General features: G+C 39.6%; 1 protein-coding gene across 1 annotated transcript; it reads right to left on the minus strand.

The window, feature by feature from the left end:
- Positions 1-845: 845 nt before the first annotated feature.
- NEIL2 (nei like DNA glycosylase 2) lies at positions 846-25279 on the minus strand. Its single transcript, XM_043988834.1, has 5 exons — positions 25221-25279; positions 20346-20485; positions 5491-5858; positions 3146-3339; positions 846-1935 (listed from the first exon to the last, which is right to left on the minus strand). The coding sequence occupies exons 2-5, from the start codon at positions 20481-20483 to the stop codon at positions 1607-1609; spliced, it is 1029 nt and encodes a 342-aa protein (XP_043844769.1). The 5' UTR covers positions 20484-20485; positions 25221-25279; the 3' UTR covers positions 846-1606.
- Positions 25280-25503: the final 224 nt, after the last annotated feature.

Below are 25503 nucleotides of genomic sequence, written 5' to 3' on the forward strand. Positions count from 1 at the left end.
ATTTTTAAGGAGGTCAGAAAAGATAGTACTCTGGTACTGCTGTCAAGGATAGTACCAGGCAGCTCAGACTAGGTTTGACCCCCAAATGGTATGTGTCCTTAACAAGAAAGTCTTTACATTACTCATCAATAACAATCAGACAGTAAGATGGGAAATTCAAAGATTTTAAGCAGTAGTTGACCTTTTTTTTTTTTTTTTTAAGTGAGGCAATTGGGGTTAAGTGACTTGCCCAGAGTCACACAGCTAGTAAGTGTTAAGTGTCTGAGGCCGCATTTGAACTCAGGTACTCCTGATTCCAGGGCCAATATTCTATCCACTGTGCCACCTAGCTGCCCCAAGTAGTTGACCTTTTAATCAACCAGATCTTTTAATCAGAAGAGCTGATTTGTTTTGGTCGCATTCCTTCAAATAGAGGTATAGTTTAAATAACCAAAGATTCTCTTCTTGATATGACCAAGCCCTACATATTTACTAAGAGGACAGGGCTACTCAGGCTTAGAGGTCTCCATGTAAGCCCTAAGAAGTAATCTTTATAACATATTCTTGGTTAACTAATTATAAATTCTATTTCTAGTTATAGTTCACCATGCCTTCTCACATGCATTAGTCCCATTTGTTCAATACGGAGTACATGTATTAAATTCATTTTTAAAATGAAGAAAATGGCTTCCAGGAGAAAAGTTAAAATAAGGTTATAACAGGTCGCTTTGGAATTCAAGTTGTACACAACATTACCTTCAAGTTTTACTGGCAAAAAAACAAGATAGCCAATGGCAAAGGGTTAAATTTTATTTTTGTGCTTCAGCATTAGTATTGGATAAACACTAGATCATGACAGGGGGCTTTGTAAATATTAACATTTTGATTTTTAAATAGCATCAATCAGGGGGAAAAAACCTCAAATGAATGAAACAAACCTATGGTTTGCTACCTCCCATCCTCTACCCCAGAGCTCTTTCTGGCCAACAGCTTCATGTTTCTACCTCTCATTGTTAAACCTAGAATGTGTAAAAAGAAAATATCCTCTCACAAATACATAGATTCACAGATGATTTTGCAAATGTCTATATTCTAATTGTAAAGCTTTGACCCCAGGAGATTTTCCTTTCAACTACTGTCAAAATATATCCCTTTCCTCTTTTAAGGGTGAAAATGAAATATGAAAAATTGGCTAAGGTTTCTTTCTTAACATAAAACTTCTACATGCAAAAGGCATTGTTTTTCTAGAGCCAGTTGCCCACACTGAGATTTCAAAAAGGGGAGTATCTCAAGAAAAGGGGACCCAAATGAACATCATAGAAACTTCTTGAATGAGCCCCACCCTAGTTATCTTTTTATTCTGAACTTAAATACCAAAAAAGAAGTGTTTCATGTACAGAGGACACAAAAAGAGAATTGTATGAAATTGTAAATCTACATTTCAGATCACCTGTTTAAAAAAAAGTATATAATTCTACATTTTACTTTCAAAACTGTCTTGTCTGTACTTCCTTCTGTTCCTTTCTGTGCATGCCCCACCTAATTTAACATATAGCTCAATCAGTACCAAAAAAGGGAAGGGGTGGGGGGGTGGAAGGAACATTCTTTTACAGGTACACAAGATACATTAAGGAAGCTGTTCCTGAGTGACCTGAACTTCAATAGGCTCTTCTGGTGCCACCTTGGGTTGGCAATGGGGGCACCACCAGGTGAGTCTCTGAAAACCATTTGGAGGCCCAAAACTATCCTTCATGATCTGGTGTCCAGCAGGGCACTTCTCTTTCTGGTAGATCAGATGGTGCTGTGGTTTCCCCTCCAATTTTTTCTGAAGCCAACTAATGCTGAAACTCACAACATGATCCAGCAAGGACTCAAGGTTCAAAGGACTTAAGCAAGAACCTAAAGAGAGGGGATGGATTCTGGCCAAGTATAAAACTTCGTTCTTAATGATGTTTCCTACAAACCAAGAAGATGAAAGGACAAATATGAGGAAATACAGGCTTACAAATAAATTTTAAAATTATAGTAGTAGAAGGGTAACTGGAATTGCTAATTGATACCTCCCAGAGACAAAGTGGTCTTCATCTCAACTCCCAGTGAGAACTGCTTTGAGTGATCAGCTTGAGGCCCCTCTCCTGAGGAAGGCCTTTACCTTAAAACTCAAGAACTGACACTCTGAACTCATGGAGGGAAGGAGAAGTCAGCTAAGCAATTTTTAAAATATATGGGCTGGTTAATAGTGAGCTGGTTATGTGAAATTAGAACACAACACTGAGGGACAGTGCCAACCTCAAAATCCACTTGAAACCAAGTTTTGCCTCTGTCCACTGGAATACTAGGCAGGCCTCAGTGTCCCCAGGAACCTCTTTAAGATTTTTTGTGTGTGATGCAATTGGGATTAAGTGACTTGCCCAGGGTCACACAGCTAGTAAGTGCTAAGTGTCTGAGGCTGGATTTGAACTCAGGTCCTCCTGAATCCAGGGCCAGTGATCTATCCACTGTGCCACCTAGCTGCCCCCTCTCTAAGATTTAAGTTGCAGAGTTTGAGGAAGTTTCTTTATTTTGAGGTCTCTTGATTGCATAGATACAGTCCCCAAACAAAACAAATAAGCATGAATGAAATTTTAAAAAATAACATTTGCTGTGGCTGCGACCAGGCAAGTCTCCCTCCCATTAGGAGCATAATGATCAGCTCTGAGCACAGGCCATCAGAGCATGGCAAATCACACTGTGTTCCCAGAGCACTCTTCCTCCCTTCATTCCCATGACAACCTTTTCCTCTTTTGCAATAGTTTATTACCCCTTGTTCTAGAGAACATGTTTCCTTTGTAAGACTATTTTATGCATTTAAAAATATTACTCTGGTGGACAGAGCACCGGCCCTGGAGTCAGGAGGACCTGAGTTCAAATCCGGCCTCAGACACTCGTGTGACCCTGGGCAAGTCATTTAACCCCAACTGCCTCACCCAACAACAAACAAACAAACAAACAAATAAATAAATGAATGAATGAATGAATGAATGAATGAATGAATGAATAAATAAATAAATAAATACTGTTACTCTGAGAATGGATCCATAAGCTTTGCCAAACTCCCCAAAGGGGCCACAACATAAAAAAAGTTACACCTTTTGAAACATACAAATCCCCTTCTAGCCAGCTATACCCAGGCCAGCGAAGTATCTTTGGTCCAGAAGAGTATAGCAGACAGGGTTAGCCTGCTTCAAAGCTTCCAAAGCTTGCCTTCGATCAAACTCCTGAGAGAGGATATCTGAAGTTGGTTTGACTGTTGGTCCCAAGCACCAATATATCTGACAATTGTAAAATGCCAGGAAGCCCTTTGCAAAGTGCAGAACCAACCTAGAAGAAGATGAGAGAAAATTTATCAGCACAGTAGGAGGCAGACCACCAAGTCAGCAGCATTTATTGAGCACTACATACAAAAGAACCTGGGGGAGGTATACAAGAATGAAACAAGAAACCATGGGCCAAAAAACAAAAAGTTCAGGAGACACAAAGAGGGCAATTTTATTACTTGAAAACTATATGTAACAAATACAGGATGTTTCACAGGCAAGCTTTTTTATCTTTGCATACTGAAATGTTCATGTTTGCTGAAGTCTGTTGATCAAAGCAAAGATTAAAAATTAAAACAGGCAGAGAAATGGAGGAGGAGGAAGCCTGGTTCTAGAAGTACTAGCCAGTGGAACACTTAGGGCTTCCTCAAAGCTGAGATCCTGTTACCACTCCCTAAGAAAACCCTGGTTTGTGGTGTCTGCCCTGCTCCACCAGTGCTTTCCCTCAGACCAAATAGGGACCCAAATTCTAGATTCAGTTCTGCCACTAACTTCAACTGGCCCCAGGATATATTTCTTTTCTTCTACTCCTAAAGACATTTTGAGGAGGAAGAATCATAGCATCTCAATTGCATACTGCTCAGAAAAAAGTGCTAATGACAAGAATGGAAGGGGTTGAGAGAAGATATCACTAGGCATTCATAAGGATCATCATATTTTCCACCAATTTTTTACTGAGTCATTATTTAAAGTCATTATTAGAAAAAGAAACAATTTTTATTTCATTTTACAATTAGGGAAAAAATGTAACTCTTAAAGAAACAGTGACTTCACCTATCAGATAGGCTAATATGACAGAAAAGGAAAATAACAAATGATGGAGGTGGTGTGGGAAAATTGAGCTATTAATGCACTATTAGTGGAGTTGTGAAATGATCCAACCATTCTGGAGAAAAATTTGGAACTATGCCCATAGGGCTATCAAATTTTGCATACCCAGGGAAGCTAAGTGGTGCAGTGGATAGAACACCGGCCCCAGAGTCAGGAGGACCTGAGTTCAAATCTGGCCTCAGACACTTAACACTTACTGGCTGTATGACCCTGGGCAAGTCACTTAACCCCAATTGCCTCACCAAAAAAATTAAAAAAAAAATTTTTTTTGCATACCCTTTGATTTAGCAATACCACTACTAACTATATATCCAAAAAAATCCAAAAAAAGGGGAAAGGGCCTATCTGTACAAAAATATTTATAGCAACTCTTTTTTATAGTGGCAAAGAAATGGAATTGAGAGGATGCCCATCAATTGAAGAATGATTGGTCAAGTTGTGGTATATGACTGTAATGGAATATTACAGTGCTATAAAAATGATGCACAAGCTGATTTCAGAAAAACCTAGAAAGACTTACATGAACTTATGCAGGGTGAAGTGAGCAGAACCAGAAGAACATTGTACACAATAACGGCAATATTATACAATGATTAACTGCAAATGACTTAGCGATTTTCAGCAATATAATGATTCAAGACAATTTCAAAGGACTCACGATGGGGGGGGGCAGCTAGGTGGCGCAGTGGATAAAACACCGGCCCTGGATTCAGAAGGACCCGAGTTCAAATCCGACCTCAGACCCTTGACACTTACTAGCTGTGTGACCCTGGGCAAGTCACTTAACCCCAATTGCCTCACCAAAAAAATAAAATTAAATCAAAGGACTCATGATGGAAAATGCTATCCACCTCAAGAGAAAGAACTGATGGCATCTGAATACAGACTGAAGCATACTATTTTTCATTTTGGGGATCTTTTTTGTTGGTTTTTTCCCCCCTTTGGGTCTGTCTTCTTTCATAACATGATTAATATGGTAATATGTTTTGTATGATTGCACATGTGTATAACCTATACCAAATTATCAAACTGCTTAGGGTTGGGGGATAAAATTTGGAACTCAATTTTTAAAATGAATGTTAAAAATTGTATTTACATGTAATTAGGGGGAAATAAAATATTATTTTTAAAAAAAGAAAGTGACTTTTCCAAAAACTTTACAACAAATCTATGTTAGCAGCTGGATTTGACTTCTTGATGCACTGATCAACCTATATAAACATGATGCCTCCTTGTGAAAGGAAATAAAATATATACTTACATACAGACAAAAGCCAGACATTCAGATATCTTAGTTTTGAGAACACCTTGACCAAATTAATACCTGGGTAAGGGATCCTTCCAATCTCCCCTCTTGTTGGCTTTTGTGGCTCTGGAGAATTCATTTGCCCGAACGTTACCAAACATACCAAAATGGAAGCAAAGCCAAGGTCCAGAATTTTGGGAAGTATTTATCCACCAAGGCTTATTAACAGGGTCCTTTTCTTCTCCCCCAAGCTCAAGTGTTTTAATGTCTGAAGATGAGCCAGGAACTTCTTGTCCATCTAGCCCTAAGGTAGATTCAGGTTTATGGTCACTCATCTCTTTCGGGAGGTTCACTTGCTTCTGGAGATGCTTTGGCAATAGGACATTGTCGGGAAGCCCCAGGTCTTCAGCTAGGCCAAAGTTAAGATACAAATTCTTTCCAAGGACCTAGGAGGAAGAACAGGCTTAAAATTCACCAGCCATAACCTGTAACACTTTAGAGGAGATGTGTCTGGGGACTGTATCCCAATGAAAGACGTTTGTTTTCCCACATCTTGTGGCACCCTCTGTCCCATACTATTGCTCTGAATTCCTGTAGCAAATGCTGCCATTTCTGCTTATTTGGGAGCTAATCAAATACTGCCTTCTGTTACTGCAATGAAATATTATTTATTTCTTGCATTGTTAAAACATATGACTATAGCAGGCTCAAAATGGAGACTTTTCTTTTTCTTCCAGGATTCTCCATTTGGCCACCCAAGTCATAACTGTTGTTCAGCAGAGGAGTGCAGTTGGATTACTGTGTGTCCTTTCCCTCACAATTCTATACTGAAACCAATACAGACAAGATGGCGGAGAGAAGCCAGCGAGTTGCCTGAGTTCTCCTTCAGTTCCCTCAAAAAGAACATTAAATCAAGTCTCTGGATGGATTCTGAAACTACAGAACCTGCAAAAAGACAGAGAGACACAGTCTTCTAACCTGGGATAATTTAGAAGACTTCAGGAAAGGTCAGTCTCACTTGGGCAAAAGGGAGGTGCAGTGCAGTATACCAAGGCACGGCATGGCACGGGAAGGGTTGGGGCAAGTCAGTAGGAAGCTATAGGCCACAGCTGAGCAACTGAGGCCCCTGGATCCTGGTTCAACAAGCTGGTGGTGCAGCAGGCCAGTGATGAGACCCACCAGCACCAGGTGAGAGGGCAGGCTGCCAACTAGAAGGCTACCCACAGGACAGGCATGAACAGGCCTGGCCATCCCATCATGCCAGGAGGAAGAGCAGGGAGCAAGCCCAGGGTGGTGAAAAATCCACAAGCAATAGAGGCCTCAGTGTAGAAAGCCAGTTACAGCCTCTATACCCCAGCACAAGAAGCTTGAAACAGGGACCCTGGTGCCCCCAGAGCAGACCTCAATTTTAAAAAATTAAAAAAAAAAAGTTGCAATATGAGTAAGAAACAAAAAAGAGCTCTTACCATTGAGAGCTTCTGTGTCAATAGGGAAGAGGCAAACACAAACTCAGATGAGGACAATACTCTCAAATTGCCTACATGTGAAGCCTCAAGAGGGAAGATGAATTGGTCTCAAGAACAAAAAGCCTTCTTGGAAGAGCTCAAAAAGGATTCTAAAAACCAACTGAGAGAGGTAGAAGAAAAAATGGGGGGAGAAATGAAAGCAACACAAGAAAATTATGAAAAAAAGAATCAGCAGCTTAGAAAAGGAAGCACAAAAATTGAATGAAGAAAACAATTCCTTAAAAAATTCATTTTGGGGGCAGCTAGATGGCACAGTGGTTAAAGCGCTGGCCCTGGATTCAGGAGTACCCGAGTTCAAATCCAGCCTCAGACACTTACTAGCTGTGTGACCCTGGGCAAGTCACTTAACCCCCATTGCCCTGCAAAAACAAACAAACAAACAAAAAATTCATTTGGCCAAATGGAAAAAAAGGTACATAATCTCACTGAAGAAAACAATGCCTTAAAAATTAAAATTGGGAGGCAGCTAGGTGGTGCAGTGGATAAAGCACTGGCCCTGGATTCAGGAGGACCAGAGTTCAAATCCAGCCTCAGACACTTGACACTTGCTGTGTGACCCTGGGCAAGTCACTTAACCCTCACTGCCCCACAAAACAAAAACAAAAACCAAATTAAAATTGGACAGGTGGAAGATAATGACTCCATGAGACACCAGGAATCAGTCAAACAGAATCAAAAGAATGAAAAAAACCAGAAGAAAATGTGAAATACCTCATTGGAAAGACAACTGACCTGGAAAACAGATCAAGGAGAGACAATTGGAGAATTATTGGACTGCCTGAAAGCCAAGAACAGAAAAAGAGTCTAGACACCATATTTCAGGAAATTATCAAGGAGAACTGCCCTGATATTATAGAATCAGGGGATAAAATCGTCATTGAAAGAATCCACCAATCACCTCCTGAAAGAGACCCCAAAAGGAAAATTCCAAGGAATATTATAGCCAAATTCCAGAATTATCAGGTGAAGGAGAAAATACTCCAAGCAGCCAGAAAGAAGCAATTTAAATATCATGGAGCCACAGTCAGGATTACTCAGGACCTGGCAGCTTCAACATTAAAGGATCACAAGGCTTGGAATATGATATTCTGGAAGGCAAAGGAGCTTGGATTGCAGCCAAGAATCTATTACCCAGCAAAACTGATCATTCTCTTTTAGGGGAAAAGATGGACATTCAATGAAATTGGGGGCTTTCAAGGTTTACTGATGAAAAGACCAGAACTGAATAGAAAAAGGTAAACGGGGGAAAAAAAATTACTCAATGAGGTTAAACTGTTTACATCCCTACACGGGAAAATAATACTTATAACTCTTGAGAACTGTATATGTTTTTGGGTAGACAGAAGGATTATACAGAGAGGGTATAAATAGAAATTGTCTTTGATATGATGATATAAAGAAAATTAAGGGTTGGAAAGGGGAGGTGGAATGGGATGAATTACATCATATGAAGAGGTACAAAAACCCTTTTACAATAGAGGGAAAGAAGGGAGGGGGGAACATTGTTTCAACCTTACTCTCACTAGATTTGATTCAAAGAGGGAATAATATACATATTCATTTGGATAAAGAAACTTAGCATATTCTTTAGGGAAGTAAAATGGTGAGGGGAAAGGGGGGCACTGACAGAAGGGAGGGCAGAAGCAAGGGAGAAAAGGGTAAAGAAAAGGGAGGGTGGGTGATAAAAGGGAGGGTAGATTGGGGGAGGCAGGGGTAAGAAGCAAAATGTTGGTGAGAAGGAATAGGGTGAAAGAAGGGGGGAAAAGTACAAAGGGGGTAAAGAGAATGGAAGGGAATTGACAGTAATAATAACTGTGAATATGAATGGGATGAACTCTGCCATAAAACAGAAGTGAATAGCAGAGTGGATTAAAAACCAGAATCCTATAATATGCTGTTTACAAGAAACACATTTGAAGCAGAAAGATACACACAGAGTAAAGGTAAAAGGTTGGAGCAGAATAAATTATGCTTCAGCTAAAGCCAAAAAAACAGGGGTAGCAATCCTTATCTCAGACAAAGAAAAGGCAAAAATAGATCTAATTAAAAGAGATAAGGAAGGAAACTATATCTTGCTAAAAGGTACTATAGATAATGAAGTAATATCAATACTAAACATGTATGTGCCAAGCAGTATAGCATCCAAATTCTTAGAGAAGTTAAATGAGTTACAAGAGAAAATAGATAGCAAAACTATACTAGTGGGGGATCTGAATCTTCCCCTCTCTGAATTAGATAAATCTAGCCAGTAAGAAAGTTAAAGAGGTGAACAGAATGTTAAAAAAAGTTAGACATGATAGTTGTCTGGAGAAAACTGAATGGGAATAGAAAGGAATATACCTTTTTCTCAGCAGTACATGGCACATATTCAAAAACCGACCATGTATTAGGGCACAAAAACCTTTTAGTCAAATGTAGAAAGACAGAAATAGTAAATGTATCCTTCTCAGATCATGATGCAATAAAAATTACATGTAATAAAGAGTCATGGAAAGGTAGACGGAAAATTAATTGGACTCAGGTCCTTCTGACTCCAGGGCTGGTGCTCTATCCACTGCACCACCTAGCTGCCCCTGAAAATTAATTGGAAACTAAATTAATTTCATTCTAAAGAATGAGTGGGTCAAACAAAAAATCATAGAAACGATCAATAACTTCATCCAAGAGAATGACAATAATGAGACAACATACCAAAATCTATGGGATGCAACCAAAGCAGTGCTGAGGGGAAATTTTATATCTCTAACTGCTTACATCAATAAAAAAGAGAAAGAGGAGATCAATGAATTGGGCATGCAACTTAAAAAGCTAGAAAAAGAACAAATTAAAAATCCCCAATTAAATACTAAATTAGAAATCCTGAAAATTAAAGGAGAAATTAATAAAATTGAAAGCAAGAAAACTATAGAATTAATCAATTCTAAGAGCTGGTTTTATGAAAAAACCAATAAAATGGGTAAACCAATGGTTAATTTGACAATTTTATACTGAAACCAAAGCAGTTGTATTGGTAGACATAGGTCCAAATGTGAGCTGAACCAAAAATAAAAATCAATTTACTGTAGTACATACCCAGGTTTTTATTTTTGTGGGGTTTTTTTGTTTGTTTTGTTTTGCAGGGCAATGGGGGTTAAGTGACTTGCCCAGGGACACACAGCTAGTGTCAAGTGTCTGAAGTCAAATTTGAACTCGGGTCCTCCTGAATCCAGGGCTGGTGCTTTATCCACTGCACCACCTAGCTGCCCCCATACTCAGGTTTTATAAAAGCTAGATTTAGGGGAAAAGTTATAGTCTGAATTTGGACTAGTAGTATTACTCCTTCCTTTTTCCCCTGACTAGGTCCTCTGGGAATGACCATTTCTATTTTTTATTTTAGATACTTGTTCATCAGTTGAATTAAATGAAGATTAATTCTAAGAGAAGGGATGATCTTTCACTTTGCCCAGGACCTTTCTACAGAAGGTTCAATCAACACTGGATGAATGATTAACTAGTACAAATCAAACACACTTTAGCAATACAATAGAGAGGGTGCAGAGTATAGAAACAAAAGTCTAACAAGTTAATCTATCTACAGGTACTTGAGATTTGTAGGTCTTTAATAAGCACTGAATAATAGTATGAAAGTGATTCTGGGTTCTTGAAGACTGTAGCCTTCAAAGTCTTAAGAGGTGATAAATTGAAAAGGTTTTGAATACAGGCTTATTAAATGTACAACACCAGGATTTTAAGACTTTGTGGCTTAAAGAATTGTGGGCCATTTACATATCAGTTAAGAGGTATACATGATTTAAATCATAAAACAGTTTAGCTTACAGGGAAGGGGACTAATTAAAAAGGCATTTGAAGTCTATTTTCAGCTGGAAGTATTTATGTAGTATCAACAGAATTAACATAAAGCTACAGTTCATGAATCACCAAAGAGCAAAGTTGGCAACATATTCTCCAAGGTTGGAGTGGGTGGACAAGTTTGAGAGGTGAGTATGTAGGACTGAAAAGAGAACCCCATTTGGAATAAAGGAGGAAAAGTGGGTAGTTGTGACAAGAAAAACACTTCAGAAAGAACATGAGGAGTAGAGGGACCACTTGGGAAAGGGGGAGCTGAGAACATGGCATATACTTTTTTGCCAAACAGTTCCTCCCCACTTTTTTTAGTTTTTGTTACAAGAAATGGCACTTACTATGTTCCAGGCACTTTACCAAAGAGATACCAGTTTGAACTTGAAAAATATTTATTAAGTTGCAATTCCCTATTGTACATGCCATTCTCTACACCTCCTCTTTAAAATCAGATTTAAAGTTTACCTCATCAGTGAGACTTTACATTACCCATACAGCCCCTACTCCACTTAATAAAACTATGTGGATAGGGCTGTAGAGAAACAACTCTTATGTGTTAATGGCAAATTTGCAAGTTTTTCTCCAAAAGGATCCTATCAGTCTTGTAGTATGTCACAAGAACTACATGAAAAAGGTCATTTTAGGCTAAAAATACTACTATTGGGATGTTATCAAAAAAGAATACAAGAAGTACCTGTTAAAAGTATTTCCAGCAGCACTGTTTTATTTGCTGTGTCTATTATTTCACTGGTGTAGGTACCTTTTCCATAGATGCAGTTTGCAAGCCAGCCACCGATTCCCTTCCTGTGTACTATTTCCCGTCTAAATCTTTCCAAAAATTCTCCATAAATCCTCTCAATGCAATTACAGGTTAAGTTTATGACTGTTTTTTTTTGTTTTGTTTTGTTTTGTTTTTTTTTGGAGGGGGCAACGAGGGTTAAGTGACTTGCCCAGGGTCACACAGCTAGTAGGTGTCAAGTGTCTGAGGGTGGATTTGAATTCAAGTCCTCCCGAATCCAGAACCAGTTCTTTATCCACTGTACCACCTAGTGGCCCCAGTTTATGACTGTTTTGTGATTAACCCCTATCTGTTATCTAAAGCTCATAGGGATCTTAGAGATTATCATTAACCTTTCTGGTTAATACAAGTCTAACAATGTCTTTCACACTACTTGAAGTTTCTGCCTTTGGGGTGTTTTTTTTTTCTTTTTTTTTTCTTTTTATGAGATATTTTATTTTTTCCGTTACATGTAAAGATAGTTCTCAACTTTTGTTTATACATGCTTTACAATTTCAGATTTTTCTCCCTCCCTCCCCTCCTTCCCCCCTCCCCTAGACAGCAGGTAATCTGATATAGGTTATATCTATGTATCTATATACATATACATATAGATATATATATATATATACACACACATATATATACACATAATAACATTAATCCTAATTCTGCATTAATCCTGTTACAAGAGAAAGAATCAGAGCAGTGATGCAAAACCTCAAAATAGAAAAAAAAAAACAACAGCACCCAAAACAAAAGAAATAGTATGGTTCAATCAGCATCTATACTCCACAGTTCTTTCTTTCTTTTTTTTTTCTTGGATTTGGAGATCCTCTTCTATCATGAGTTCCCTGGATCTCTTCTGTACCAGTGCATTGGTGAGAAGAATATAGTCCATCACAGTAGGTCAACACTCAATGTTGATGATACTGTGTACAATGTTCTTCTGGTTCTGCTCATCTCACTCATCATCAGCTCACGTAAGACCCTCCAGGTTTCTCTGAACTCTTCCTGCTCATCATTTCTTACAGCACAATAGTATTCCATTGTATTCATATACCACAACTTGTCCAGCCATTCCCCAATTGATGGGCACCCCCTCAATTTCCAATTCCTTGCTACCACGTAAAGAGCAGCTATAAATATTTTTGTACATGTGGGTCCCTTTCCCCCTTCCATGATTTCTTTGGGCAAAAGACCTAAAAGTGGGATTGCTGGGTCAAAGGGTATGCACAGCTTTATCGCCCTTTGGGCATAATTCCAAATTGCTCTCCAGAATGGTTGGATCAGCTCACAGCTCCACCAACAATGCATTAGTGTTCCAATTTTCCCACAGCCTCTCCAACATTTATTATCTTCCTTTTTTGTCATTTTAGCCAATCTGATAGGTGTCAGGTGGTACCTCAGAGTTGTTTTAATTTGCATTTCTCTGATCAATAGTGATTTAGAGCATTTTTTCATATGGCAATAGATAGCTTTGATTTCTTCATCAAAAAACTGCCTGTTCATGTTCTTTGACTGTTTCTCAATTGGGGAATAACTTACATTCTTATAAATCTGATTTAGTTCCGTATATAATTTAGAAATGAGGCCCTTATCAGAAATACTGGCTGTAAAAATTGTTTCCCAGATTTCTGCCTCCCTTATAATTTTGGATGCATTGCTTCTGTTTGTACAAAACCTTTTTAATTTAATGAAATCAAAATCATCCATTTTGCATTTCATAATATTCTTTATCTCTTGTTTGGTCATCAAGTGTTCTCCTTTCCATAAATCTGAGAGAGAAACTATTCCTTCCTCTCCTAATTTACCTATGGTATCACCTTTTATGTCTAAATCATGTACCCATTTTGATATTATTTTAGTATAAGGTAAAAGATATTTGTCTATGCCTAGTTTCTGCCATACCATCTTCCAGTTTTCCCAGCAGTTTTTGTCAAATACTGAGTTCCTATCCCAGAAGTGGAAGTCTTTGGGTTTATCAAATAGTACATTACTAAAGTCATTTACTACTGTGTCTCCTGTGCCTAACCTATTTCATTGATTCACCACTCTATTTCTTAGCCAGTACCAAATAGTTTTGATGACTGCTGCTTTATAGTAAAGCTTCAGATTTGGTACAGCTAGCCCACCTTCCTGTGCATTTTTTTCCCCATTAGTTCCCTTGATATTCTTGACCTTTTGTTTTTCCAGATGAATTGTTATTATTTTTCTAGCTCTATAAAATAATTTTTAGGTAGTTTGATTGGTATGGCACCAAATAAGTAAATTAATTTAGGTAGAATTGTCATTTTTATTATATTAGCTCAGCCTATCCATATGAGCAATTTATATTTTTCCAATTACTTAGATCTGATTTGATTTGTGTGAAAAGTGTTTTATAATTGTGTTCATGGAGTTCCTGAGTTTGTCTTGGCAAGTAGACCCCCAAGTATTTTATATTGTCTACAGTTACTTTATATTTTTTTATATTTTAATTTTGGGGGGGGGGGTGTGAGGCAATTGGGGTTAAGTGACTTGCCCAGGGTCACACAGCTAGTAAGTGTTAAGTGTCTGAGGTCGGATTTGAACTCAGGTACTCCTGACTCCAGGCCCGGTGCTCTATCCACTGTGCCACCCAGCTGCCCCTGTGGATTTATTTTATATCCTGCAACTGCTAAAGTTGTTAATTGTTTCAAGTAATTTTTTAGTTGATTCTCTAAGTATAACATCATATCATCTGCAAAAAGTGATAGTTTTGTTTCCTCCTTGCCTATTCTAATTCCTTTCATTCCTTTTTCTTCTCTTATTGCTAAAGCTAACATTTCTAGTACAATATTAAATAATAGTAGTGATAATGGACATCCCTGTTTCACCTCTGATCTTATTGAGAATGCCTCTAACTTATCTCCATTACATATAATGTTTGCTGATGGTTTTATATAGATACTGCTTATTATTTTTAGGAAAGCTCCACCTATTCCTATGCTCTAGTGTTTTTATTAGGAATGAGGGCTATATTTTGTCAAAAGCTTTCTCTGCATCCATTGAGATAATCATATGATTTTGGTTAGTTTTCTTATTGATGTGGTTGATTATGTTGATGGTTTTCCTGATGTTGAACCAGCCTTGTATTCCTGGTACAAATCCTACCTGGTCATAGTGTATTATCCTGGTGATCACTTGCTGTAATCTCCTCAAACAGCAAGCATTTAAAACGTGACTACTGTATGTCAGGCACTATCCTAGCTGATGGGGATAAAAGACAAAAATGAAAAGTCCCTGTTTTCAAGGAACTTATTGGGGGTGAGGGATGGGGAGTGGGAAGCAAAGTGGTCAAGAAGGAAGGGTGTTAGAATCAGAAAAGGCTTCATGTAAAAGGTGTCCAGAAAGAAGGGAAGGATTCTGTAATTTGGAAGTGAGGAGGGCAAGCATTGCAGGTAGAGGGGACAGCCCAGTGCAAAGGCACAGATGGGAGAAAGCAGTGCTGTATCTGAGTAACAGAAAGAGGACCACTTTGGTTTGGACACAGAGTGCGAGAAGAAGAGTCTTATATAATATGGATATAAAAGGTTTGAGCAAAGTTATAAAGGCCTTTAAAATGATCTCTAGAGGCAATAAAGAGACAATGGAATTCAATGAAATGAGGGGAATGCCATGATCAGACCTCTATCCAGAAAGACAAAGTAGCTCAAACACACCAGAAAACAGGGGAGCACCTGAGCCACAGCAGGAGAAAGAGGAGAGACGGGGAAGCAAGGAACCTGAGGTCTCACAGGAGGCCTACTACAAGGAAAACCCAAAACATCTGTTTGGGGCCTGTCAGGCTCATAGCAAGGCATAGAACCAGTTCAGGGTTTGGGACTATGCAAGCAGGAAACAGAGTACAAAATCTAAGCTAAGCACCTAGGACACTGAATCAAAACCCAGAATTCCTACAAAGGGTGGGGTTTGGTCTTAGCCCCCACCACATCCAAGACAGCAAGCAGGGTCTTCCCATCCAAGAGTATGGGAAGTAGTAGAGTCTGACAGTCACACAGCTGTAGCATAGAAACTAAGGCTAGAGATATAAGTAAATAAACAGAAGGCCAACTACATAGCAATGAACTTGGAGTCAAGAAGACCTAAATTCAAATCCTGCCTCAAACATTTTGTAGCTGAATAACCCCAAGAAAGAAACATCTCAGCTTTGGTTTCCTCATCTGCAAAATGGGGACATTAAAAACACTTACTTCACAGGGTTATTATAAGGATCAAATAAAATGTAAGTAAATCTTAAAGTGATGCAATACAGGCTACTATTATCAAGAGAAACCAGATAAGTCTCTCTATATATAGAACATAACTATTAAAAAGGAAAAAAAAAATGGGGCAGCTAGGTGGCGCAGTGGATAGAGCACCGGCCCTGGATTCAGGAGGACCTGAGTTCGAATCCAGCCTCAGACACTTGACACTTACTAGCTGTGTGACCCTGGGCAAGTCACTTAACCCCAATTGCCTCACCAAAAAAAAAAATACAAACAAGATTGAAAGGAAACAGGAAACAACTGCTAAGCTGTTATATCAGTAACTTATAAGTTCATGTCTTTTTAAAACTTAAAAAGGTTGAAATGGTTTTGTTTACATTTGATTTCACAATTAAAACAGTTCCTCAATCCAGAAATCCTTTGCAGATAAACCCAACTATCATTTCTTTATGAGTCTCCTCAGCTCTTACATAACTAGCAGTTGACAGCCTGCTGAATCAATATGTTTGTCAGATGTTCTATTTACTGCCAAACCTGCCTTTAAATTCCCATTACAGTAACTCTCTTCCATTTCATTTGTATTTGCCGTAGCCAAGCCTAGTACCATGGACAGTCAACAAAATGCTTACTTATTAAGAGACTTCACATTACCCCACATTCAAGCCATCTTATTCCCATTTCAGTTTCTTCAGTTACTCATGGTATGAACTCCATACTCCAAACCCTACCATGCAGTCTTATCACTTGAAAAGATTTCCTAATTGACAATAATCCAATTATTCCTAAAATTTTCAGGGTCAAAGGATCAGGTAAATATAACAAAATAGCTAGAGATAAGTAGCAAGGTTATAAGCTGGGCAGAGTTAAATGAATTTCTTGTTGTGGTCAGTTTCTGTTTTTATTAGGGTGCAATAAGAATATGTAGCCTGCCAGATTTCAGAAAAACCTGGAAAGACTTATATGAACTGATGCAAAGTGAAATGAGCAGAACCAAGAGAACATTGTACACAGTAATAGCAACACTGTGGGATGATCAATTATGAATGACTTAGCTCTACTCAGCAGTACAAGGATCCAAGACTCATGATGGAAAATGCCATCAACATCCTGAGAAAGAACTGATGGAGTTTGGCCATCAGGGAGGTCTCTCTCTTTGGCCCAATGGGCATCCTCAAAGGACACCAGGTATTAGGACAGCTTCTTGGCTCACTGGCTTCTCTCTCTCTTTCCAATGCTTTACAATAATAGGCAGAATAACGACTGCAGCATTTTGCTAGCCCTTGTCCCTAAGTGGCAAACCTAAACTGGGCTTAGCAGATGCTGGGCTATTTGTTTGATTTGGGGATTGATTAAACCTAAACCTAGATGTGGGAACCAGTTCATTTCTTTCAGGTAATTTTTAGCAGTCAGGAAATAGTTGATGCTAGATTTTGAGCATGCACATTTGGTAGGGTTTTTTTGTTCTTGAAAAAGATAGATGTCTTCCCGGCCTGTTTACAGACCACAAGCATGCTTTGCCATGGTAATATGTTCAATGAGTATGTGAGCCTAAACACATAGCTGATAGTGATTTTTGTAGGAAATGGTACTTGGTTTTTAAAAAAACTTTTGTGTATAATCTTTCATGGACTCATTTGGGGTCCAGTTTCTAGGATATATTGTTCATGTCCACAGCACTGGTCATGTCATGTCTGGAGGGCAGGGGGGGGGAGGGGGGAGCACACAACTAGAATCATGGTATTGTGGCTGAAGGGCTGGCCCTGAAGTCAGGGAGATCTGAATTTGAATCTAGCCTCTTCCAAGTCCTAGCTATGTGACCCTGGAGAAGTCACTTAACTTCTCTAAGCCTCTGTTTCCTCATCTATAAAATGAGGATAACGATCATACCTCACAGGGTTGTTGTGAGCATCAAATATGGTAATGGATGTAAAGTTTTGCAAAGCATTATATAACTGTCATTTTCTGCTCTGAACTTTATAAACAATCTAGAAATGATTCTGATTTCTCTGTCCATCTCAAGTCACCACTCAAATGTGGATGAAAAGGCATTTGGAGAAGAGAAATGATTTAAAGACAAAAATAAACCATATCTTAATTGTACATTTAATTTTAAAAAAAGAACTGAGAGACTCTGAATGCAGATCAAAGAATACCATTTTCTCATTTTTTTCCATGGTTTTTTTTTTTTTTCCCTTTTTGGTCTGTTTCTTCTTTCGCAGCTATGACTAATATGGAAATGTTTTACATGACTACACACACACACACACACACACACACACACACACACACATATAGTTAAGGATAAAATTCTAGCTAGTCTGTCTAAAATATTTAATGAGTGGTCACCAATAAATTATAAGCTTTAGCAAGAGTTAGACTTTTAAGCATTTATTAAGGAGAATAAAATTTGGTAAAGAGAAAGAGAAAGGCCTATATTCATCTATTAAAGGAAGAGTGCATTTCTAGTTCTGCTCTCCACCAGAGTCCACAAGAAAGAGCGAGACAGAGCGCCAGGCTCCCCCTTCTTCCTCCCACAAGCAAACGTCACTTCCCGATGCCAAAGAAAAGACACATGGTCCTGCCCTCAAAGAGGTTCACCTCATAGCGGAGCTTTTCTACAGTAAGTCTCCAGCAGGTGGCGTCATTCCAATCATTAGAGTCCCCGCTTTGTTTCTTCAAGAAACAGGGCATTTCCTTGATGAAACAGTCAAAAATAACAGAATATAATAACCTATGCTAACTAACAATATGTTGATAACAATATAGAAAAGGGAGAGAGGAAAGTTTTGTCCAAAGGGGCGGGTTTTTTTTTTTGTCCTCATGATCTGGCGCTTTAAAGGGAGAGTACATTTCTAGCTCTGCTCTCCACCAGAGCCCACAAGAAAGAGTGAGACAGAGAGCCAGGCTCCCCCTTCTTCCTCCCACCAGCAAACGTCACTTCCTGACGCCAAAGAAAAGATGCATGGTCCTGCCCTCAGAGACATTCACCTCATAGCGGAGCTTTTCTACAGTAAGTCTCCAGCAGGTGGCGTCATTCCAATCATTTATATATAATATATATATATATATATATATATATATATATATAAAACCTATATCAAATTGCTTGCTGTTTTAGGAAAAGGGGAGGGGAGGAAGGGAAAAAATTTTGTAAGACAATGCTAAAAACTGTCTACAAATAATTGGAAAAAATAAACTACTATTAAAAAAATACATAGCCTGCTAACTAAAGTCCTTTTAATAAAAGGATAAAAGCCTATCAAAAATAAAAGTATTTCAGAAAATTCCAGGTAATGAACCCTTAGCATAATGATGGAAAACATCAAGAAAGCAATTAGGCAAAAGTATTAGCCAAGAGAACTACTAAAAGAAAAAAAAAAAAGACTAAGAATGTGCCTTCAAGCAAGTATGAAAGGCAAGGAGAGGTTTGCAGTGACCCATGTAACATGTACTGTTGATACCTGTGTATGCACAAAGTATAGCCTCAGTCCTCAAAGAGGTAAAAAAGGGTTAGAGAAGGGGCAGCTAGGTGGCATAATGGATAGAGCACCGGCCCTAGAGTCAGGAGTACCTGAGTTCAAATCTGGCCTCAGACACTTAATACTTACTAGCTGTGTGACCATGGGCAAGTCACTTAACCCCCATTGCCTCACTTAAAAAAAAAAAAAAGTTAGAGAAATGCTCCTCTTCTTTCTAAGGGTAGAAGGTATGTGCATTCGTGCTGAAGAAATCCCCGAAGTTCTGAGGAAACATGACACTTTTGTCCTTCCCATGTGAAGAAAGGAAACCAAGTCCTAAGGTAAATATGCATTTTAAAACCAGCCAGCATTCTATTAAGTGTCCCTGTGCCAGGCACGGAGCATACAAAGCAAAGTATGAAAACACTCCCTTCTCCGCCCTCAAGATACTTGCAGTTCAGCTAGGAAAAAGAAAAAGAACGTGCACATATAGATATTCGTAAAAGATGATGGAAAAGGGGAAGGCTTTATTAGCTGGGGGTAGGAAGAGAAATCAAGAAAAGTCTTATAGAGGACATAATACCCCAAGTGTATCCCAAAGGAAACTAAGGATTGAGATAAAGGCAACTAAGAGGAATAAGCAAGAAAGAACTTTGACAAGAAAACTCAGAAAACATAATGGTCATTAGTTTCAAATGCTGCAGAAGTCAAGAAAACAGGATATGTGTATCAACTGCTAAACCATGACATCCTGGTGAGCGTTTGACCCAAGTTATAAATGGGAACAGGGTAGCCAAATGAAACAGGCAACAAAAATCTAGGTTTAAAAGAAATAAAGTGTATGAAATGCTGTTACAGCTACCTTTCCCCAAAGGGAGTGAGAACTTGAGAACAGAGGTGGTAACCAAGATCATACTCTGTGAATAGGGCTGTTTCATTCTGGTTATGTATCCCTAGCAAAGTGCCATACCATCAGTGAGCCCTTACTTGGAACAGAGTAGCCTTCACAATTAAAACAGTTTGGCAGACAGGTACTCGTACCAGTTAGATCGACAACATGAGGTGTCAGAATATCAAACATTTGTCCTATAAACCCACATACCTGTGAATCCTGGAGCCGGAGGATCTCTAGCATCTTAGGGTTTATCTTCTTAGTATTGCCCCCTACAGTGACCACCAGCTGCCCCACAAATGGGGCCACCAACTGGTGGAACTTCCTCAGAGACGGCCCCTCTGGCATTCCTGCCAGTAGAAAATAAAAGCAGAGACCAGTTAGTGATAGTCAATTCTCTATTATGGAGCTTTAAAGAGCACCTAAAATGGTCAAGCTGAGGCCCAAACTGAGATACTGGGTCTTGTTGCTAGGCAGTGCTTTCTTCTATAATGCACTTAAGATAGGATCCAACATATCTCAAAATTCTAATTAATGTGTAGTGTAAAAGGTTTAGTAAGATCAAAGTAATAAGACACTGCCCTCAGAGCTACTAAGGGAATAAAATAAAAATACATAACACATAAAAACCTAAGAGCATTAGAGAGCTAAAAGCCAAAGCACCACATGAGATGTGAAAGGAATGATACAAAATAGATAGATAGGGGGCAGCTAGGTGGCATAGTGGATAAAGCACTGGACCTGGATTCAGGAGGAACTGAGTTCAAATCTGGCCTCAGACACTTGACACTTAACTAGCTGTGTGACCCTGGGCAAGTCACTTAACCCTCATTGCCCTGCAAAAAACAAAACAAAATAGATACATCAGGGAAGGCTTTATCAATGAAAAGGCATTTGAGTTGGACTATTCAGATTGGGTGGGAATTTAAAGATTGAAACTTTAGGAAGGACATTCCAAGCATAAGGTAAGGAAATGTGAAGGTGTGTTGACCTTGGTAACAAAAGACCAATGCAAAAGAACCATCCTGTCCTCAGGTATAGGAATAAAGAGATAGATGGAAATGTAGAAAGATTAAGAAACAGTAAAGAAGTGGGAGTTCATAGCAAAGGGCTTCTCTCTTACTCTTTTTTTGTTTTGTTTTGTTTTTTTGTTTTTTTAGTGAGGCAATTGGGGTTAAGTGACTTGCCCAGGGTCACACAGCTAGTAAGTGTTAAGTGTCTGAGGCCGGATTTGAACTCAGGTATTCCTGACTCCAGGGCCGGTGCTCTATCCACTGCACCACCTAGCTGCCCCTCTCTTACTCTTTAGAGTAGGGATCAAGAACGTCTGTTAGAATCATAGGCAGAACACTGAAGGCTTGGGCACAGAAATGGTTTGGAACAGTTACTAAGCCAAGTAGGGTAAAAATCAAGGAAGAATAAAAATTTTACTTTAGTTATAGAGAAAACTCTTGAGATTAAATAATACAAATTCATAGTCAATATGGTTGTGGGATTTCAATCAATCAATATTTACTATTATTATTAGTAGTAGTAGTAGTAGTTTTTTGGTGAGGCAGTTGGGGTTAGGTGACTTGCCCAGGGTCACACAGCTAGGAAGTGTCAAGTATGTGAGGCCAGATTTGAACTCAGGTCCTCCTGAATCCAGGGCCAGTGCTCTATCCACTGCAACACCTAGCTGCCCTAATCAACATTTATTATGCACCTACTATTTGCCAGCCACTGTACTAAGCTTCAGGTGCTGGTGCGCGCTTCTGTGCACGCACACGCACGCGGCGGGGGGGGGGGGGGGAGGGCAGCAAAAAGTCCCCTGCTCTCAAGAATTTTATAATCTAGTGGTGGATACAACATGCAACCAAATATATACAAACTATATATGGGATAAATTGGAAATAATTAACAGAAGGAAGGCATTAGAATTAAGAGGGTTTGGGAAAGGCTTCCTGTAGAAGGTGGGATTTTAGCTGGGACTTAGAGGAAGCCAAGGAGGTCAGTAATTAGAGCAGAGGAGGAACAGCTAACAAAAATGCCTGAAGCTGGGGGGCAGCTAGGTGGCTCGGTGGATAAAGCACTGGCCTTGGATTCAGGAAGACCAGAGTTCAAATCCAGCCTCAGACACTTGACACTTAACTAGCTGTGTGACCTGGCAAGTCACTTAACCCTCATTGCCCTGCCCCCCCCCCCCCGAAAAAAAGAAAAGAAAAATGCCTGAAGCCAAGAGATGGAGTGTCTCCTTCGTGGAACAGGCAGGACACCAGTGTCACTGGATCAGAATGTATGAAAGAGGACTGGAAGAGGGGGCAGGGGACAGGTTATGAAGGTTTAACAGAGCATTTTTTATTTCCAGCTAGCAGACCCACCAGCAGGCTATTACAATAGTTCAGGCATCAAATGATCAGGGCATTCATTAGAATCGTAACACTGTCAGAAAGGAGGCGGCATGGAGAGATGTTGGCAAAGAAGAAATTCAACATGCCTAGGCAACAGACTGGGGGGGGGGTGGAGACAAGAGAGTGAGGAGTCAATTTCCCATCTCTGAGGGAATGGGTGGATAATTTGCCTTCTATAAGTAATAGGGAAGGTGGGGGGAGGCAGGAAGAGGTTTTAGGGGTTCTGTTTTGAACATATTGAGTTTACAATGCCTACTGGACATCCAAGTGGAAATGAAAGGTAGTTAAAGATGCAAGACTGGAGGTACAGCAGAGAGTTTGGGGGAGGACAGGTAGATTTGAGAATCAACAGCATAGAGATGGTAATTAAATCTATGGGAGCTGATGAAGTCACCAAGTGAAGTAGTATAGTGGGAGAAGAGCAAGAGGGTCCAGAACAGAACCTTGAGGAACACCTATGGTTAGTCGTCTGGATCTGGAAGGGGATCAGGCAAAGGAGAGAGAGGGGAGATCATAGAATCAAAGAATGCTGGAACTAGAAGGGACCCAAGCAATTATATATTTTATTTTACACCTAAGAGAATGAAGCCTCAAGGAGGTTGGTCCCCAATTCTCATGCTAAGGTGACGAAATGTATATGGAAAGAGTAGATGGTTAAAAATGTTACTGAGCAGGGGCAGCTAGGTGGCGCAGTGGATAGAGCACTGGCCCTGGAGTCAGGAGTACCTGAGTTCAAATCCAGCCTCAGACACTTTACACTTACTAGCTGTGTGACTCTGGGCAAGTCACTTAACCCCAACTGCCTCACTAAAATTAAAAAAAAAAAAGTTGCCTAGAGCAGGGCTTCTTAAAAAATGTTACTGAGCAGAAGGAAAATTTCAGGGAAGGTAGTATACAAGATGTTTGTATTTTACTGCCTTCTTTCCTTTTCTATACAAATCTCTGCATAAGAATATATCCTAGACAACCAAGACTATTGCCCAGGCCCACTGAGGGTACAATATTAAAGCATGTGGTATGTACCACCAAATAGGCCAGGGTGCCTCCACATCCTCAGCCTTGGAGAAACTGCTCCCAGGTTATTAGCCTGTGTTCCCAAAGCTGAACAGGAAACGGATGCCTACAACAGGGTCATACAGCTTGGCCTGGAACCCTGGGCCTCTGACCATCTATCCTCCCAAATTATCCCTATTTCAATAATTCAATTCAATAAACATTTATTAAATGACTTATATGTGCTAGACACTGTGCTAAGCACTGGGTTATGTTAAAAAAAAAGGCAAAAGACAGTTCCTACTCAAAGAGCTTTCAATTGAATGGCAAAGACAATGTGAAAATGACAGATACAAAACAAACTACTAGAGAATATTGCTGTTGTTTGTCCTTTGTTCTGGAAGAGGACCGTGACATCGGGGAGTCATGACTTGCAGTGAATTGGATTTAAGTGAGGCAGGAGCCTCTTCTGGAGCCATCTGGCAAGATGTAGATCAGGACAACTGGAGATGGACCCAGAAGCGGTAGAAGCCAAGTTCTTTTCCAGGTCTCGGTTTCTCTGAGGCAAAGTCCAGTCAGTGATTAAGGCTAGGTAAGGAGGCAAAGAATGGCCTTTTACCTACTTAAATAAATAAACCTGAGAGGGAAAGACCTTCAGGGTTTCTTGCCAAACATTAACAACTGTTATTTTACCCTCACTGGGAGACACCAAGAGGCCAAACAATGGCCAAGTGAGGCTTGGGCTGGCACCTACTGTTGGCCAATCAAAGAGAGCCAGAATGATTTAGGTTTAAGATTTGGTCCTTAAAAAAGAAAGCCTGATATACCCTTTGATTCACCAATACCACTGCTAGGTTTATATCCCAAAGACATCTCCAAAAAGACCTATTTGTACAAAAATATTTATAGCAGCTCTTTTTGTGGTGGCTAAGAATTAGAAATCAAAGGAATGTCCATCAATTGGGGAATGGCTAAACAAGCTGTGGTATCTGATGGTGATGGAATATTATTGTGCTATAAGAAATGACAAGCAGAATGATTTCAGAAAGGCCTAGAAAGACATGTATGAAATGATGTATAGTGAAGTGAACAGAACCAAAAGAACATTGTGCAGAGACAGCAATATTGTTGAAGAGCTGTGAATGACTTAACTATCCTCAAAAATACAATGATCCAAGACAATCCCAAAGGACTAGCGATGAAACTTACCATCTACCTCCAAAGAAAGAACTAATATTGATGGAACACAAACAAGTATGCTATTTTTCACTTTCCCTCATTTTTTCTTTTATTCAAGTTTTCTCGTACAAAATGACTAATATGGTAATGTTTTACATAGTTACACATGTAAAACCCATTTCTGATTGCTTACCACCTCAGGGAGGGACAAAAATCGGAACTCAAAACTATAAGTAAAAATATTACTTAAAAAAAAAAAAGCCTGTAAACCACAAGGCATCTTGTGAGGTCTCAGCAATCAAAACTTATATTCCTTTGGGCAGTGCATCACAGGTAGTTATGATTCCCTATATAGACAGAGGAAGAGAAAGCAGGAAGGAAAGAAAGGAGGGAGGACGGAACTGTGTTGCCCACCTGGTGCTTACCAGTTGGGTCTTCAGTGGAACTGCTACTATTCACGGAATGTTGGTTTGTCCTTAATTCTCAAGGGGGCCAAAACACCGGTGGGGGGGGCTCTACTGACCCTTACAGAAGTCCACTTGAGATCCCAGAGAGGTCGCTGGTGGGTCCAGGGTCCCTGAATTTGCAAAACTCGGGTGGAACTGGACCTAAGAGGCTGCTGGAAATAAAGAGGGGACGTTATGGGGGCGCTCAGTGGGCTTCCCCCCCCACACACACACACCCCCCTCGACAAACTTGCCTAGAGTACTCAGTCCCCGCCCTCAGCTAACGGGAACGGGGAGAATCCCCTCAAAAGGAGGGGAGAGTGCAGCAAGAACCCGGCCTGCCGACCTCACCCAGGGTTC

The sequence above is a fragment of the Dromiciops gliroides genome, chromosome 2 (genome assembly GCF_019393635.1).
Source record: "Dromiciops gliroides isolate mDroGli1 chromosome 2, mDroGli1.pri, whole genome shotgun sequence".
Taxonomy (NCBI): domain Eukaryota; kingdom Metazoa; phylum Chordata; class Mammalia; order Microbiotheria; family Microbiotheriidae; genus Dromiciops; species Dromiciops gliroides.

Excerpts from the sequence above, each read along its gene's own strand:
- NEIL2 (XM_043988834.1), bottom strand. The coding sequence starts at position 20,483 with ATGCCAGAGGGGCCGTCTCTGAGGAAGTTCCACCAGTTGGTGGCCCCA. Across the intron at positions 5,859-20,345 it reads TCCGGCTCCAGGATTCACAG|GTCCTTGGAAAGAATTTGTA; the intron begins GTATGTGGGTTT and ends TCTTCCTCCTAG. Across the intron at positions 1,936-3,145 it reads AAGATACTTCGCTGGCCTGG|GAAACATCATTAAGAACGAA; the intron begins GTATAGCTGGCT and ends CTTGGTTTGTAG.